Source organism: Neopsephotus bourkii, unplaced genomic scaffold, assembly GCF_033783945.1.
Source record: "Neopsephotus bourkii isolate Nb327-2 ecotype Australia unplaced genomic scaffold, CSIRO-AGI_Nbou_v1 NB_1292, whole genome shotgun sequence".
NCBI classification, from domain to species: domain Eukaryota; kingdom Metazoa; phylum Chordata; class Aves; order Psittaciformes; family Psittacidae; genus Neopsephotus; species Neopsephotus bourkii.
In genome coordinates this window covers 8,021,259-8,041,065 of record NW_026901776.1, presented here as the reverse complement: position 1 = coordinate 8,041,065, position 19,807 = coordinate 8,021,259, and the positions used below count along the sequence as shown (strand labels likewise).

General features: G+C 36.7%; 1 protein-coding gene across 1 annotated transcript in view; it reads right to left on the bottom strand.

The window, feature by feature from the left end:
* TTC27 (tetratricopeptide repeat domain 27) overlaps nt 1–19,807 on the bottom strand; it is a 115,996-nt gene that overhangs the window by 18,797 nt on the left and 77,392 nt on the right. Inside the window, exons 11-15 of the mRNA XM_061365880.1 lie at nt 13,390–13,485; nt 11,133–11,255; nt 6,606–6,833; nt 1,463–1,561; nt 151–203 (exon numbers count right to left, since the gene is read on the bottom strand). Coding sequence (XP_061221864.1) covers nt 151–203; nt 1,463–1,561; nt 6,606–6,833; nt 11,133–11,255; nt 13,390–13,485 — 599 coding nt within the window. The remainder of the gene's footprint in view (nt 1–150; nt 204–1,462; nt 1,562–6,605; nt 6,834–11,132; nt 11,256–13,389; nt 13,486–19,807) is intronic.

Below are 19,807 nucleotides of genomic sequence, written 5' to 3'. Positions count from 1 at the left end.
GTTATCAATGATCCAACCTGGGAATGAGAATTGAAGGGATAGAATTACAAAATACGAGGTAATAATAAGAATAAAATCTCATGGCATAAAAAGGAAATCCCAATTACTTATTTTGTAAGCAATATTTTCTAATCCATTTACAGTACTTACTTCTGTTTTAATCTGATATAAGCAGTTGATAAATTGTTCCAGGCCTCAGCATTCTGTAATGATAAAAGAAGTAAAAATAAAAAAAGTTACTCAGGCTTACTGATGATAATATGTAAATTAAATGACTGAAATATTTCACTAATCATACACATTTATGCATATTTTCTACAAACAGCCAAAATATTACACTAAAATAGAAACGATATTAAAATAGAAATACATAAATATTATTGACTACAACAGCAATCAGGTACATAAATACCAATTAACTGCCTTCTGGTCGGAATACACCAAATCAGCTCTTGCCTTTGTTTTAAACTGTAAACAGGCACTCTCTTCAGGATCTAGCTGAGATGATGGGTGAGGTCAGTGCTCCCAGCAGCTCATCACTTCTCACTAGCTGAAAGCTACTTACCTGCACCACTCTTAATGGAAAAAATCATCTGAATATCCCCTAATGCATCTCAGACAAAACTAGCAGGGTTAGTTCTAGCATGTTTATCAACTGTTGTAGCTTAAAAGGATTACAGAATTACAGTCTTTCCTCTGGTAAAACCAGCAGAGGCATGCACAAAGATGATTTCTGCCCATTGCCTTTCACTGCTGTAAACTTGAAGCCACAATAAAGGAAAAAAGAATACTCTCTCACCTTTCATTGCTCTCTCCTCAAAGGAAAAGAATGAATATAGTTTCTATGAAGTAGGTACCGTGTGAGGAACATGCTGGTAGTCAGGATTTTTGACAAAAGTATTGCCAGTTCATTCCCGAGAGGTGATTCTGATGGCCATTCTGCTACCTCAGGCCACAGTCACACTCAAATGGCAACACTGTACATGCTTGCCCCCTGCATCCTGAAAACCCGGCTAACACGCTCCATTCTCCCTGTGACCTATACAGTTACAAATTCACCTGACAACCACTTATCTTCTTCATATTTTTTTTTCTTCAGGAAAATTTGATTACTTAGAGGACTAAGTATTTTAATTTAATTTTTTTTTGTTTTATCTCTTTTCAGCACTCCTCACAGTCTATTCATTCCCTCTTCTCTTTTTAGCAATGTATGCAAGCATAAAGGAATTTCTGCTCAAACATATTTTAGCATTCACGCACATATATACTTGGACAAAGTTAAGTATTGGGCAACTATTTTTATGATGCCTCATGACAAAAACATATCCTCATGCACAAGTTTAATTTATTTGAAGAGCTAACGTTTAAACAAGTTTTTCATTATTGCCTTGCTTGTTTATAATGAAAACATCCTTGTTGCTTTTAGATAAGCCATCTAAATCGTTTGTTGAAAAATACGTACATCTGGTTCCAAAGTCACACAGCGCTGAAAAGCTTTGGCAGCACCTTCATAGCCTTCTAAAGCAATGTATGCACAGCCCAAGGAAAACCATACACCTAACTGGAGAGAAAAAAAAGGATGATTACAGATACACATACATATTTCTGCACACAAGCAATAATTTTGCCTGGATGCTCAAACACACAGTCCTCTTGTAGACAAGAGGAACAAGACGAAAAGTCTCTGGGGTAAGAATTAAATCAAGACCCTCACGAGATGCTACAATAAGAAGGCAAAAAGTATAAAGACTGTATCTTAGAATACTTGACTAAAATGGAGAAGGGAACATGCTGGAGGATACTGGAAGTCTGTGAAAGGAGAAATCCCAGAAAATATAGGACGATTTCAATAATTCCACATAGGCTGGTAAATACCCTAATAAATGAAATTCCAAGGGTAATTTTTTTTAGATTTGAAGAAGCTAGTCAGAAGACAGTACTTACACCTTGATCCCAACCAGTATGAATGATCAGGTTCAAAATGCTGCCATACAAGATGCTTTGTAACCCATCTAGATTTACTAGTCCTTCAAAAACAAAAGTTATCTCATTTAATACAGAGGATATGAAATGTAAGAGCTACTCAAAAAACTAAAAGGGGCAGCTAACAGAGTAAAGGTCTGCAGAAGACTTGACACATTTAAAGATAAGACATTCCAAGGCTTGGAGCAACTGCATATTGTCATTCAAAAAGGATCTAAAAAGACTGAGCAATCATACAGTTAAAAACAAAATAAAGGATAGTATTAAAATAAGAGAACATACGTGAAAAACTGGTGTGCTAGTCAATTAATAAAGCTCAAAAAGAACAAGTCTGATGGGTTACATAAAAAACCCCAAACATGGTAGCTGTATAAAACCCTCAAATGAAACCAAACAAAAAAAAAGGTTCATTGCCTTCGATCTACTATAGCAATGAAATGGTATTTTATCAGCCCTCAGGTATGTGCAAAAGAAAGCATGATTTTTTTCTACAATATAAGTACAGTGACTCTCTAATAATATATTTAGGATACAGTTTAAGAATGGACTTAAGCTATTTTTCTGTGGAAAGAATGGCAAGAATTCCCTTTTTATTGGGGAGGGCATGGAACCTGCTTATCCCACTGGCTGATGTAACAACTGTTCTGAGCGAAGTGACTTGACTGAAAGGTAGCGTAAGGAAAACTGCATCTGAAGTTCAAAAAAAGACTTTTGTCAAGGCCTGTGGAACTAGGTTAAAGTTCTTTTTTGGAAACCAAGAAAAGTGCACTGGCAAGAGGTTCAGATGCTGCTACTGATTGGAAAAACACATGAAAATGAGCTGTAAATTTTTATCCTTTTCAAAACTGAAGACAGTGACCAGCGAAGGAAGATAATTTAAGCTTGTACTCTTTGTTAAAACTTGACATCAGGAATTTCTAGGCAAATCTTTAATAAATCTAAATGATTATGAAATGCTTTAAGAAAGTCTAAACAATTCTCTCATATTAGTGGGAATATCGTTCCAGAGTAACCTAATTACAGTATAGCCGAACACTTAAAAAGAATACATGACAAATACATTCCTCCCCTACACCCCCACAATGAGTAAACTCTTTGGTAAAATACTCTCAGGAGTACAGCAGTATTAGTTTAGAAATAATCTGTACCCTGTAGAAGAAAGGGAGTGACTGGAGTTAGTAGTCACAATAAAATTTTAAGAGCTCTAGTTCAGTGCAATCCTAGCTGAGCACCTTTTTGATTACTCTTTTTTTGGCATTATTTCTCTTTTCTTTTAATTAAACTTATTTTGAACAAAACACATTGACAAAATGCACTATGGTTTTAAGGAAATATAGAGCCTTTAATCATAATTTACAGTGACAGACTCCAGCTAGAACTGTTGCTTAAGTTGCTTTTACTACTACAAGATAAGAATTGTTGAGAATAAGGGTCTTGTTGCACTGTCCAAAACTTTAAATTCCAGATGTAGTTGATGGCAGGCTACTTCTAAAGTGTGACTCTTGCCCCAAATTGGAGAAAAGATCACTTGCATTCCTTCACAGCCAAGAAAATTAGAATGAAAAGTTATGAGATAAATCATCTAGCATAAAAGAGGATTATTCTTTTCTTGCAGAATGTGACATACTGGAGAACAGTGTGCACACAAAACAGGTTCCATGAACACTCTGTTTTCTGTAAAATATAAATACAAAGAGACCAGATTTAGAGAACTATACACTGTCCAGCACATGAATGAACACACCTGTAATTTAATAAGCCATAAATTGTTATGCAGACTTTCACCACTGCAGAACTGACTGCAGGAGCCTTTTGATCTCTGGAATCGTCTCAGTCCACCCTCACAAGATGCTCACAGTGAAAGTGCAAAGAAAAAATGCATCTATTTGATGGATGGACCACTCGGTGGATAAAGAACTGGCTGGATGGCCGCACACAAGCAGTTGGAGTCAATGGCTCAATGTCCACCTGGAGACCAGTAACAATTGGTGTCCCTCAGGGATCAGTGTTGGGACCGGTCTTGTTCAACATCTGTCTCTGACATGGACAGTGGGATTGAGTGCGCCCTCAGCAAGTTTGCTGATGACACCAAGCTGTGAGGTTCAGTTGATACGCTGGAGGGAAGGAATGCCATCCAGAGGGACCTTGACACGCTTGTGAGGTGGGCTGATGCCAACCTCATGAAGTTTAACCATGCCACGTGCAAGGTCCTACACCTGGGTTGGAGCAATCCCAGACACAGCTACAGGCTGGGCAGGGAAGAGATTCAGAGCAGCCCTGCAGAGAAGGACTTGGGGGTGTTGGTCAACGATAAAATGAACATGAAGGGGCTTCAGTGTGTGCTTGCAGCCCAGAAAGCCAACGGTATCCTGGGCTGCATCAAAAGGAGCGTGACCAGCAGACCGAAGGAGGTGATCCTGCCCCTCTACTCTGCTCTTGTGAGACCTCACTTGGAGTACTGTGTGCAGTTCTGGTGTCCTCAACATAAAAAGGACATGGAACTGTTGGAACAAGTTGGGGCTGTTCAGAATGGAGAAGAGAAGGCTTCGCAGAGACTTCATAGCAGCCTTCCAGTATCTGAATGGGGGCTTATAAGGATGGGGGGGAGGGATTCCTCATTAGGGACTGCAGTGACAGGACAAGGGGTAATGGGTTCAAACTTAAACAGGGGAAGTTTAGATTGGCTATAAGGAAGAAGCTCTTTACTGTAAGGCTGGTGAGGCACCGGAATGGGTTGCTCAAGGAAACTGTGAATGCTCCATCCCTGGCAGTGTTCAAGGCCAGGTTGGACGAAGACTTGGGTGTCATGGTTTAGTGTGAGGTGTCCCTGCCCATGGCAGGGGGGTTGGAACTTGATGATCTTAAGGTCCTTTCCAACCCAACCTATTCTATGATTCTAATACAGACAGATTTTAGAAGACATTGTTATGTCAATCCACAGTGCCCATTTGCTTAATCTTTTTGGAAGAATTCATCTGAATTTTAAACAGAGCTTTCTGAGTACCAAGAGGAAGAAATGTTCACTTTCCTATATATACTGGCCTATTTTTCTTGCATTGCCTTTCATTTTAAGCTTTCTTTGGATAGGACCTAAAAAAAAAGCATCTCAGTAGCATATTTCTACATTTTGAGCCCTGTAGGCAAACTTCTGCTGCCCTTTATTATACAGGAGTCCTCCTGTTTTTAATATGGTTCTAATATAAGAGATATATATTTTGCTGGCATTTCCTGAGTAAGTAAGAGACCTGAAAAACAAAGGAATCATTTTTGTTCATTTTTGCTTTCCATTCTAACAGTGTTTATAAGTTACCGGGAGTTTACTTAAGTAAGAACAGGACTCTGATACACTGGAATAAAATACCTCATCAAAATGCAAAGAAAAATCTTCATGATAGACAATTTGAAATGCTGGAAGACTTGAAATTAGTTCTAGAGCTGAAGTCCTTCCTTTGGAAGTGCTCTTTGGAGGGCAAGAAGGAAGAATATCCTAATTTTGGAATGAACTGGAAATGACTATGTAGAGCACAATTTATATACAAAAACAACCACAAAACTGTTTTATATTATCAAGACCTTTCACAGGTTGGATCTTCCTGGTATGGGACAGAGTGGCTGATAAACTAGAAGAGATTGTAAAAATTGTCTGCAGAACAGCTTGCAAAGGATCTATCAAAATTACCAGTTTAATCAAGAGAACTCAATTTTGACTGGGGTTTCAGTTTTGATACATTAATGTAATAAAAGTCACTGTCATCACCTCCCATATGAAGACAGGCTGAGAAAGTTGGGGCTGTTCAGCCTGGAGAAGGCTGCATGGAGACCTCATAGCAGCCTTCCAGTATCTGAAGGGGGCCTATAAGGATGCTGGGGAGGGACTATTCATTAGGGACTATAGTGACAGGCCAAGGGGTAACAGGGGAAGTTTAGATTGGCTATAAGGAAGAAGTTCTTTACTGTGAGGATGGTGAGGCACTGGAAGAGGTTGCCCAAGGAAGTTGTGAATGCTCCATCCCTGGCAGTGTTCAAGGCCAGGTTGGACAGAGCCTTGGGTGACATTGCTTAGTGTGAGGTGTCCCTGCCCATGGCAGGGGGTTAGAACGTGATGATCTTAAGGTCCTTTCCCATTCTAACTATTCTACGGTTCTATGATCAAAAGTGTAACACGACGTTTCTCAGTGACTCCAGGTCAGGACAGACCAGAACACCTGAAAAAGATTTCTGTGAAAAACAGATATCAGAGTTTGTAACTCAAAGTGAACACACAAGGCAAAGGGTAACTTCATTAATATCTGTACAGCATTCTTGTATCTCCTTTGCTTAACATTTGTTCATGATTTATTTGATGATAATTATTAATTTTGAATGACTTGATCTTTTTGAAATAGAAGAGCTGTACAGGCAAGGAGCTGGCTGTATGAAAGGATGTGAAAGTAAAAGTATGTCTTAATTTCATTATGTTACCATTTTTAGCCAGGCTTCAAAGTAGATGGTGAGAAGTTTGCTAAGAATAGTAATAAGCTGTTACCTTGACATCTGTGCACAGAATTGCCTTTTTAAGTGTGTCTTCATTCAAAACTAAACACACCAACTAAACCAAAGCCATATGTGTATCATTTCCTAACCTGCATAGGGTTGATCTGCACTGAACGTTCAAAGCACTCCACGCATTCTCTGAATTCCCTGTTGCGGAGGTGGAGGAGGCCTTTGGAGCGCTGGGCGCGGGCGCTGCGGTGTCTGGAGAGCTCCCAGGCCTTGTCATAATACTGATGGTCTTTAAGCACATCACCAAGCAAACAATATAACCCTGGCGTTTCCTTTTTCTCTAACTCCCGCCTGAGTATTTCTTCCGCCTGTTAAAGAACAAAGAGAAATCAACACATAATGGGACAATTTATTTTCAGTTTATCACCTACCTGAATGAATATTACTTCAGCACCTTGCAATCATCAGCTGAAGCCTATGTGGTAGGGTCAGTAAGGAAACTGTATCTTCATCCAACACAGCAAAGAAAGTCTAGTGAGAATCTGGTTCCAAACTGTTTTTTAAAATAGCCCATTTCAACATTGACATGGCTTTGGTTTAACACACTAAGGGAAATATACCCATTAAAACAAGAAGCAGCTTGCTCCTCATTTTATATCTTATGTTGTGTATTCTGTCCCAAAGGCAAGTATCAGTCCTGGACATCAAACTTACACCTACTTCATAGCAATGCAGAATCAGCACCATTAACATACGTGCAATCCTAATAGCTTATTATCTGTGGGTTTTATATATTTTAGTAAGTATTCTGACTGTCGTTCCTTTTTCTCTAATCACTCTTCTGAAAAAAAGGATCTCCATTCTACTATGTCTGAAGACCCATCCACTTTCATGCTGTTGGTTTTGGAAACGCTACTCTTTTACATAGGATGAGGAAGTTATAAATGTATCTAAATGTTTGCAATAAAATATATTCAGAAGATACACCATGTACGGAAAAGAAGATACAAACTGTGCTTCCCAGACATCTATCATGGGCTGTAACTAACTTTCAAAAGCTTTTTATCTCAGGGCACTGCCTAGCTCTAGCAATAAAATTACTGTTTCTCTTTTAAACAAGAGTTAGTCTGCTTTCTGTGACTTTCTGAAAAGATAAATACACTGCACACATGATCTATTGTTCAGACCAAACTCTCTAACTCAGTTCCCTGCTGCAAAAATGCAACATCCAGAATTCAGTTCAGTATCATTTTTCTATTGGAAAATGTCTGTTTGAACCCCCTGAACACAGCCTGCCACAGAATTTAAATTTGACAGTGTAATACTAGTCAGTCTTCTGTCACAGCTAGTTTATCTAAAAGGAAAGCTGAGTTGATATCTGCATTTAAATTACTACTGCTTTTCTTGTTTCTGTAAGAAATGTTTTCTTTGCCCTTCAAATGGTCTCTAGAAGCAGTCTCCTACTCCTCTTCTTCCAATCAGTAAAATTAATCGATCCTGTTGGTAAATCATCTTTAGAAAAACTACTTCATTTTACTTGGTTCTGAAATATTTAATGTATTTTTTTAACACATTCTTTATTTTTTAAAATAAAGTAACAGCAAAGTGTACAAACATCTGAAGTGCACAAACGTGCAGAAGGGATGCACTGTCTAGATTTCTAAATGGATCTTAAGCTAGCAAAAGTAGAATCCCATTAAGAAAAAAATGATTGGCTGAATATTAGGAAAATTACTTAATGGCAAGTGTTTTTAAATGCCTGTGGAACAGTTCTGCAAAGAAAGCCAAAGAAAACATTACTTAAAATTTAGAATTAACCTTGTCAAAGCACTGAAAAACCTCACCTAGCAAGACAAGCTGCACTTGCAGAGGGTTTGATTAACGGGCAGTTTACTTCTGTTTCTCTGCCTCCATGAGCTGCTATGACATACTAATAATAGATCTTAAGATAATTTTTTCTAGATCAGAGAGAACGAGGTGCTTTAATGTGTGCAGGAACCACATTAGGCACCAAAAGGTAATTTTCCCCCTTTAGATAAAGAAAAAAGATTGAAATCCTGCTGTATAAACAGCAACTATGAGGTGAAAAGTGCACTGCATGCTCCTTCTTTGGCTCTTCCTCTGTAGGGCACTCTCAAGCTCAGATTTCCAAGCTGTGGCAATGCCTAGTATTAATCATACACTACACTAGAAAGCTAACTATACACTAATTGTATTTCACGATTAAGAACATAAACTCATAATTTTCTCTGGTCTAAGCTTACAAGACTTCGTTGTCAACATAAATATTTCAGCACACAGATAAAACAGAAGAAGGGCATAAATTGATAAGAATCCTGGTCCTTTAAAAAAACCCCAAATCTTAACAACAAAAAATATCATCAAGAACAGTTTCCACATAGGTCATGCAATATGCATAAAATAAAATATAACCACTAGAGGTTTTGTATCGCCCATTAAACAGATAGCGATCAATCAGCATGCTTTATAACTAAAAATTGTATCTAAAATATGTAAGTTTTGATAAGAAAATTATCAATCACATTAAAAAAAAAAAACCAACAAAATAAAATAAATAATAAAAAAAACCAAAACAAAAAAATCCCAAACTGTATAACTCTTGCTGACTGAAACGGCTGTAACTAGAACAATGCTTTTCATAGAATGGTCTGTGCCAGAATGGATGGAGTTCAATATTCAGTTCAAAAGTCAGATGATCCGAAAGTGAAGATTTAGGCTGTTGTCTTGCTTTCTGGACTACTATGGTTGGTATGGGAATTAAACAGGCAGCACTTCACAAGTAACCCCAGCCAGTAAAGAGGGCTCTGTTTTAAATAAAAGGTGGGATTGTTCATTACTCACTACAGACTTGACCTTGATCTATCCATCTACTCCTCTTTCTCAATTTCGTAGGTACATATAGGAGTCCTTACCTGACTTCTTTGCCTGTTAGGATATGTAGTGGAAATGAATCAAGTTCTTGATTGAGCTTATGCACTCATCAGTATAGCACTACTTGACTGTGCATCTAGGAAGCATTTTCTCAACTTAAAGGCAAGCTTCTGAGCTCTTACAAGTGAGTATAGAGCCTTTATGTAGTAAAAGATCCACAAAAAACTTTGATAAATGTAAGTGACAACTTACTATGCAAAATTTGTACCGCTACACAGCTGTGTTGTAACTGAGCGAATCGTGTACTTCCCAAGTACATAACGTGGAGCCTTATTTACATGCTCTGTTTCTTTGTCAGTCCATAACTGAAACGTAGGAGGCGGGAACATACTGGGATGTGTATGTACTCAAACATACTGATATTGCTGATATCTGGCTGTTTTATTAGATTTTTCAGTATTTAAATCCAGGTTTTATATATAAAAGCATTTGTGAGTGAAAAACATGCAGAATTTTATTTAACAGAATTTGTTCTTTTGGGCAGATATGCTAGGGTCTTCAACGACATGAGCACCCACTGAACAACACATCACTCTAGTAGATTCTCATTCACTTCTAAAACAATAACTACCATGTTTAAAAACATAAAAACATTTTTTGATAAATACAAAAAGTTCATGATCTGAAAGCCTTCTGGTAAGGAACACAGTCACTCCCCTTGGTGTACAGCTACATGTTCCTAATTTTCTGACTTATTTGGTCTGAAGCTAGCTTTTTTTCCAGCAATATTTTTATTTAGTACTTAGCATTTTCTATTTTTCAAAGCACAGCAGAAACCCTCATTCTGAAAACATTTCTAAGCAGTTTCCTGTGTCAGATATCCTGTCCTATTCTCCAAGTGCCATTTTCATAACTCCCTAAGGGTAGTTTGTGAATGTAACAAGGACAGAATGCATTTCCAGGAAATGGAAAATATTGACCTCTACTTCTCCACTGTACCAAAAAGACCTTGATATTAGCATACTACCCCACGGCATGCATAATGTGACAAAAAATTTGCCAGCAAGACATATTTGCCAGTTTATAATGACAAAAATCTAGGCATCGGTGCATGACAATTACAAAAACGATGTAAGTGTAAGAATTCCTGCCTTTTTCAGTTAACTGAAGTTACAGCTCCCTAGTCTATAAGCTTAAATTAGTTTAAGCATAGTATTTGTGCTTATGGCATCATAAAGGCACATTCGCATATTTACTGCTACCATATAATAAACAGAGAGAAAAAAAAGAGGAGGGAAAAAACCCACCCAAAACTCCATCGTATTTTTGTCTGAAAATGAGTATTTTTGAAAGGTATTTAAATTCTGAAAGCAGTACTTGACAGTTTAAGTTCCTGTTAGAGAAACTGTGTGAGCAACTGCACCAGACAGAGAGCAAGAGCTTTCCTAAAATGCCCACATTACACCTTGCTGCACATCCAGTTACCTTAGTTTTCCTTCAATATTTTCAAGAATCACTACCACAGTCTTCTTGTTTCTTATTTTTTATTTACCAATTTCTACTTCATGAGGTCATTACCCCAAATATTTTTTTTTTTTTGGCATTTGCAGTTTATGACAGACTGACACGTACGTGCCCATTTTTTCTGAACAGACTTTCCTCATGATACCCCTGTAGAAGTGAAAATCTTTTCTGAATGGACAGCTGAAGCCGGACAGTCCTTCATAGTCCAGACCCTATTTCAAGACAAGCTGTAAAAAGAATGCTTTTCTTACCTTTCCATGCTGTCCTGCTCTCTCATAGCAGATTACTGCATCTTTCCACATTTCCAGCTCCTCAAATATCTGTAAGGCAGAGCTGATGCATCCCAGCTCAAAGAGTAAGCTTGCAAGCTGACGCTGGAAAGAAAGAAATTCCAGGTAACTCAAAAAATATTGTAAATACTTTTTACATTTTTAAAAGATGTTAGAGGCATTTCTGACATCATCAAGTACCAGAGAACATGGAATTATTCTCTTGAAACTTCAAGCTGAAAGCCTCAAACAATGTAAATACTTCAAAAAAGACCAAAGAAGCCATCAGTAGAACAGTAAGTGTTTTGATTTTACTTTTGTTCATGTCAGTAGCTTAATTACTTTGAACTACTTTATGATGTAATGCAAAAAAAGGAAGCAGACATAGCAAGGAGGAACTGACAGAGCTGAACTCCCACCCCTTAAACAAGCCCATGTGCTGGAGAGCAGCTACAGCAGGAGGTTGTGAATGCTGAGTGTGGGAAACAGAGGCTGATAGAGGGCATTAAAGCCTCTTCTAAAAATACTGTGCCATAGCAATCTGTACCTGTGAAAAAACACATACAGAAAGAAAGGGTCTAAAAGGACTTTGTCAGCTACTTGTGAGAAATCATTGTCCCACATAGCCGCTGCCAAAAGGTGCTACTTTTCAGTCAAATCAATGTTGTACTTGAGTTCAGGTTCAAATTCCTAGTTGAGTTTTCATCACAGATATGGCAGCCTCTTTGTTATTTCACATTCTACTATTATTTCAGTCTGCTTATGAAAATAAATGAGTAATCTTTTTAATTTAAAAATAAACAAGGTATGTTTTCATGACTTTGAAAAGTTGTCTTTGTCTTTTGTTTACTTTTTAAAAGGAGATTAAAATCCCATATAGGTTTCATCTTTGAAGAAAGGATAACTTATTTACTATGCGTGACAAATAGACAGTTTGGTTTGAACAAACAAATTAGAGCATTCTGCATAAGGACACCTAATTATGCTATGAGATCCCATACAGTGAACCTCTGCAATGTTTCTGGTGACCCTGAATAGATTCCCTGAAGTTCTCTGCAGATGTCATGGACCTCTCTCCATAGGCTTAGGTTCCATATTTCTACAAATCCAAGGAATAGACTGGTAGTCAGAAAAATTAAGAACTGGCTCAGTTCTTTGACAAAAATATAGAAAGAACTCTGAAAATCTCTAATGAATAAATTATTTGTTGTCTTGATATTAATTTCTTAGGAAAAAACCTACATTTTCCAGTATCAGGAACTAAACCTCATGTATGTTTTATTAAATTTACTCAGAGTCATATTTGGTAAAATTTATAGAAGCAACAACTCTTCACCACTAGAAGATTGCAGCCATCTTCCAGTGGAAGATTAAAAATCCCTATTTTAGTATTTCTGTCTTTGGCTTGGAAAAATGGCTTGGATTGAAAAGTGTTACTCTGACTACGGGAAATGGAAATCACATTTACTAAGTACCTGTTGAAAGACCGTGTAGAATAATTTGAGAATGCTAGGAGAAGATATGATTTGTTAAAGCAACATGCACTGAGGTTAGAAATTGAAAAGGAAAAAAACACCATTAAAAGTAATCAACATGAACACTTTTGGAGGAACGTAACGCAAACTGTTAAATACAACATCACAAGACAAGACTCTTAACGTGTAGATTTCTGTTTTAGAAAGAACTTATTGTCAAGATAAACAGTGTAGTTTTGGAAAAAAAAACCAACCCACAACCCATGTCAGTACTAGTAAAAAGGGGAATATATTGAAAATAAAACCTTTCTCCACTTGTGGAGTACTTCTGTGTGCTGCTTTGACCATGATCACTTCCTAAAAATAACCCAAGGTGAGTGAGCATCCCAAAGACGAGAGAGATGCAAATAATAGTAGCATAAGTTAAACAGTAATAAATAGAGAGTTTCAAGATTATTTTTGCGGGAGATGTTGGAAGCTTACAAGTTTTGGTCCATTTTTCATTGGATGAAAAAGCAGAACAAAGAACTGCACTACAAGCAATTACTTCTGTGCATGACAGAAAAAGAGAAATGAACACAAAAGACTGTGGAACTTGATTTCTTGCCAGAAAAACCTGGTGTGTTGTTAGGTTATGTCTTTATTTCTACAGTGTTTCAATTCAAGATCTTATCCCACTCTCTTAACTTTGGAGTCATGCAGTATCAAAAGTAAAAAGAACCACAGACTTTTAAATTAAAGTGTGAAATGGGATTGCTTCACACCTGTATGGCCCAATGAGGAGGCACCTGACAGCAGTAGAAAATCTTCATGCGTTCAGATACTGACGTATTCACATCTTCAAACTGATCTGCAAGTGCCTGGTAAATGCAAAGTATATTCTGATTTAGTATTTTCTTAAGAGTTAATGAACCTGAAAAAAATAAATTTCAAAGCATTCAGGATTTTAAGTATTCTTGACATACTGGAGAAATTACATTAAAGATACACTAAACACCAGTAAGCTTACACTATAGTGTTTTATTACCCCATGTAAGAATATCTAATAAAAATATATGTTAAAACTTTATTATAGATAATAATAAAAAAGCTTTGGAAATATTAAAATTTCAAAGTGCATGTAACAGTAAAAAGAATCAAATTTACAATCCCCAAACAATACTTGCAATGTAACACTGTGTCAAACATGAACATGACCTTGCCTGCTGCATTTCAATCCTTTAGCTAGCTTTTCCACAAGACAGTATTGATGTGCATTAGGCATGAAAATTCTTATTAAAAAGAGAAAGACAAACACATTATAGTGGACCATGCTTTTGGAAACACAGCTCTAATGTAGAATTATTTTGACTTGAAGCACAATTCAATTCAGGTGCTTTGTTTTTCTTTTGGTGGAGCTTTGGATTGTTGAAGTGTTTACTTCTAAAGCTCTTTGAAAGGGAATGGTAACTTTCGCATAGCAGAAGTGCAGCAACTTCAGCAGTAATATTTTTCTCTGAAAATCCACAATGAAGTTATTACATCAAAATTCAACAGCAAGAAGGATAAAATATTAAAGGTAGCTACGGTCAGAAAGTCGCTTTGAAATGTCAAGATTACGGAGAACCCTCTTCAAATGCCAGTCATCACTAAGCTAGCAAATTTAAGTCCAGAGATATAAATAAGGGAATATTAAATTATTTGCTTTTACATGATTCACCTACCCAGGGCTCACATATAACTCAGTTAAAGATTTATAGAAGGAGCTAGACAGGTTCTCAGAATTTTCTCAGCATGGAAAATGAATGCAAAGACTCCCAAACAAAAGAGAAAATTGGACAAGCTCACTCCTTTCTCTCTTTTTCTAAATCCAACAGTTGGCTAGCCAACATATATCAATAATGGAAATAATCAGTTATGTGATTTAAACGGTTAAGCATCTTGTAACTGCTAGGGATGTTAATGGGATTTATTAGGTGGGTGTGTTTAATAAGGAAAAAAGAAATCAGAATACACAGCAATAATATAGTCTTTAAATCAATGCTTAACCTCCTAATTGATACTAATATTTAAAATATTCAATCTTATGTTTTTTCTCTTTCATAAAATTATCTCCAGAACCCGGTTGCTGCAGATTATCCTGAAACCTATCCCAAGAAAATTTATAGCAAGTAAAGGGACAGACTAATAAAATCATATTCCTTTACACACTTCCAAGCTATCCAAAAGGAGTCAGATTCAAATAAAATCTTTAAGGTAATATTATTTAATTACAGATTTTACTTTACTATGAACCATATAACATCATATTTTGTAATTTCAATTCTGTTGAAATGTTCTCATGTTATGCAGAAACACATTTTCCTATATTCTGTTGCAACAAAAATTAAGCTGAAAATTTCTCCATTTCCTTGTGTAATCATTTTACAAGACCAGACAAAGGAATAAACTGCAGTTGGGAAATTTAAAAATAATAACTGCACAAAGCCAGAGAATCCTAAAAATGTCCTGCAGAATTTTTTTTCAGGAGAACAGGGAGATGAAAGGCAGAAAATGTTTTCAGTCAATCAATACATTCTGCTCCTGGTTCAGCTTTTTTAAAAAATTATTTCTATTGTTTCAAAAGAAAAACTGTATTTCAATAAATAAGTTTTTCAAAAGCATAATATTTTATTGGAAAATTTGTGGCAGCATCTTTTGTACACCTCCTAAGCAGAAAAGCCTAATGAAAATGACATGTTGTAGGAGAATACGACTATTAGCAAGTAAAATTCTCCCCCTTCCCACAACACTGTACTCTGTTCTGAGTTCCAAAAAACCCTGCAGATTTACATAGAACATATGAATATTGCACATTCCCTAAAAAAGAGTAAATGCTAATAAACTTTAGACAATATTAAAATCCATGGTTTATGCACTCTCCTGTATGTCAAAAAAAATAAGCTGATAACTCTGCCTACTAGTGAAGTATAGAAAATAAGTTATTAAAAATTGCTGAATTCTATGTTTCCAAATTACACTGGAAGCAATAAAATTTGGGTTGTGTAATGGCAAGAAAGTGAGAATCCTAGCCCTACTACACAGCTAATATCTAATCACAGAACAACAAATCATTGAAGTGAACAAGAAAACACTGCCAAACGAGCATTTTTTTCAGTAATAATCTTCAACATAAATGCCATGTAAAAAAAATCTCTGTAAATACAGAATATTTGCAACATGCAAAGATTTTGGTGTCTTAGTTTAACGCAAGCCTCAAATTTCTGTCTTGGGAGTTTTAAAACAGAAATACAGCAGAAATCCACTAAAAGTCACAACTCTACATGAGTTCTTCCATACACAAATTTGAAAACATTAAGCTTAACAGATCACACCACCACCACCTTACGTACACTTTCCCCAAGGCTTGAGCTGCCATGGATAATGACTTCTTCAAAAAACACAGTACTGAGAGATTCATTAATTCCCCCCGGAAACAGCAAAACCATTGATGGTTTTGATGGAATTTTATACCATGAACAATGACTACATTATTGCCACATGAAAGTGGGAGAAGACAGCTCTAGGAACTACGATTCATTCTCCCCACCTCATACTCAAAATCTCTGGTACGAGATTAAGTAGTACAACTGGTAGCTTGTGCTTGGGATTTGTATACCAAATTAATTTGAAATGATCACAGAAGTTTTACCACTTTACTAATCAACCTCAGTCTAACCATTCTATTAATAAAACTCAGATGGTTATTATCCATGACTTGAGTGCATGATGTTTGTAAATGGTGTTTTCCACATTGGATGAGATTTCCATATATTCATTCCCATTGCACATCCTTGCTTCACTTCTACGTTCAACATGTGTAACATCACTATGGTCCTGATAATAAGCATCAGCTTTGATTTTGAGCTTGCCTGAATTTAAACCTCTTTATCATCTCCACATTTTTAACTGTCCTTTTCTTCAATGGCTGACAAGAGTTAGAGCTTTTGCTTTTTAGCCAGACCCTATCTCTGTACTCAATCTCTGGAAATATTACCACATCCTTATGGTTTCTTGCCATTTTTATTACAACATAATGCTATTTGTTTTCTCAAGCAGATCATACATAATACAGCTTTTAAATTTGTTATTCATCCAACAGGTCTGAAGAATCATCCCTTTGTTAAAATATAATCACCAACTACTTTTTGCATTGAGGTAAATAAATGGCAGACCTTCCCATCCTTCTTTCTACCCTCACCCTCTTTATTCTGGATGGAATAGTTTACTTACTTTCTCAAACAAATGTCTCTTACTATGTAAAACTGTAACTACATATTTCCTAAGCCAAGCTTATTGAGGGGAAATAAACAACCAACCAACCAACAGAACAAACAAAAAAACAAACCAAACCAAACCCATCTTCTGAAAAGAGCAAGATACTCATTACTTACTAAAAAAACCAACAAAAACACCTTCTTGAAAACAGCATCCCGCTTTTGTTTGTGCAGCAACTATTTTATTCATCTCTCCCCTCAATAACACTGAAGATAGGCCTGTCCATATTCAAACTTAACATCGATAGCCCCAGTAAAACATCTCCTTCAAAACAGTCTTGATCCATAGGCAGCATCTAATCCATGGAATTTCATCTCGGTTCTTCCCAGCCTTTCATATCAGTAATTTACAGTGCAACTGCATTGTTTTTCCTTTTACCTATCTTTTCCAACAACAGCATTCCCAGTTTTAGTGTTCCAGTCACAACTGCTCCACAATACTTTCCATCTGCACAAAATCTTGTTTCACAGACTGCATCAACCGTCTGTTGATGCAGTTAAAATAAACAGATTGTTTAATGGCCTGTCTTGTCCCACTGTTGACCAGGCATCCAGCTGTTTCCCACTGACCAAACCCTACCAAAAATATTAGCTTTTACTATTTTAGTACCTGATAACTTGCTGTGCTCTTATCAGTACCACCATTTCTACCGTTGTTGGCATCCTGCTTTGATTTATCCTGGTACACTTGATGTTCCTCTTTATGATTTTGTAGGCAGGAAGATTAGACAAGTTTTTTGTAGTCTTCTGCTTCTCAAGTTTAGAGATCTTGTCAGTTTGCCAGACTCAATCCCTAGTTAATGCCTCTGGGACTCCAGTGATGACCATTCACCTAAGAGTCCTTTCAACAAAAATGCTCTCAACAGCTGTTAACCACAATGTTTTTCTATCACCTAACCCCGAACAACATGTTGAGTGTGGCATTTTTTGCCTTCCTCCTCTAGCAACTCTAAGATGTCTCACTTATTACAGGTGTTCACCATACTTCATATGGGTTTAGCTTGATTTATGCCAAAGGAAACTGATCCTGTCATATGTTACACTTCGCCTTTATCACCATGGTACCCAACTGGTATCTTAATTCTAGGAAAACAGAAGAGGATGAATGGAAAAGTACCTTTCAGTCTTTTCTAACACAAACTCCAGACACACACTGATTTCCCTATGTTCCTGTAATTCTCGGGTCCTTTCTCTTCAATTTCTCCAAAGTCTGAAGACTCCTTCTGAAAAACCCACACATCAATCAGCCTGACCTCTCCACACTCTGCCTAACTGCCTATTTCTGTTTTCCTTCCTCTGTTTCTGTCCATTACCTCTGTATGTTTTATAATCAGCGAGTTGATGTCACAACTCCACTGCTCTTGTATTCTAGCTGCCCCCTTAGCTCTCTGCTTCTTCCAATAATTCTGCTGGCCATGTGCTCTGTGGGTAGGTTTATTTAGCAAAAGTCAACAAATCTTCAGCAAACTGTGCAGCCCTATTAATATTTTCTTTCTTCATACGATAAAAAAGCCAAGCTTCAGCATCTGCATTATGACTGCAGGTTATAATTTGCTCATAAGCTTTGCCAAATAATACCTAATGCAAATGAATTTTAATGTACTCAAAGATAAAGAAAATACCACCATTTCTCTATCCATATCTATCTATTATTTTCCTCTGCTTTGTCCCATTTCCAGTACTACACCCAAGCACCAACATTCTCCTCTATTCTATACATGAAAGTAAAGAGATTAACCTTCCACCTGCTTAGCTTTTCAGTCTCTTGTTTAGGCCACTCGTGACTTATGCTTAGGCTTAGAAGGTAAGTATATACTAGCATATACCATAAACATAGTTTTCCCTTCAGATATCAAAACTAACACATTTGTGCCTTTTTTGTTCTGCTTTCTGAACTTACGAAAATTACCAACTACATAGCAGTGAACCTACTGTACTTGCTGAACACCTATCATCCTGCCCTCCATTTGATAAAAGTATATTAGGAGTACATCAAAATTTAAGTACATCCTCAAGAAGGAAAGGGAGAAGGAAAGACTTGTGAAAAACTGCACAACACTGAAATAACAAATTAGCATATTAATCTTGGATTAAAAATTAAATAGATAATACAGGTTTTGCAAACGGCCAACTCTGGGCATCTGCCTTTACTTATACAACCTGTATACCTTTTCTAAGTGCCAAAGTATGGACACCAGTTTTGGGACTGAGTGGGTCTTGGCTTCTGGGTCAGGCACTGAAGTGCCTGATGGCACAAGGACACAGCTGTAATTGTTCAGCTGCTTGGAAATAAAGTGTTTGGAGACAAAGATGGTAAGACACAAAATGACTTCTGTAGGGAAAGCAATCCTGCGATCTCAATGCATTATAACAATGCTTCTAAGACTTTAGCAGGCATATGGCATAAACTGGACTGGGCTTACCTATGTTATTTACTCGAGAAGAAAGTAGAGGAACACTTTGCAAAAGTAACAGCAACTACATGCGTAAATCTGTGGTTGTACAAAGTTCTTGCTTTATTCATAAGTTTATTTTACAAATTATGAATAAAGAGGAAAATTTATCATCAAAAAGCTCCTTTGATTCCTTATCACAGAACTCAGTCACACAGATAGAGTTTCAATGCTTAGTATTTATGAAACAAAAAGCAGGCATTTTATAAAGCTTCTACAACAAGAAGCTTTTGTGGACCCTGCAATATTCACAGACTTCTGTAAAACTTCCAGAGATTCATCATTACATTTATTCAAACTTTAGGCAACTGAACACATAATTATAAATGCTTTTAAAACTTTACTTTTGGGGGCAGTGATATCAAAATACTTGTCTAACAGAAAAGTTACATAACTTGAAGTGATTTTACTATTTTTGAAACCATCCACTGCCA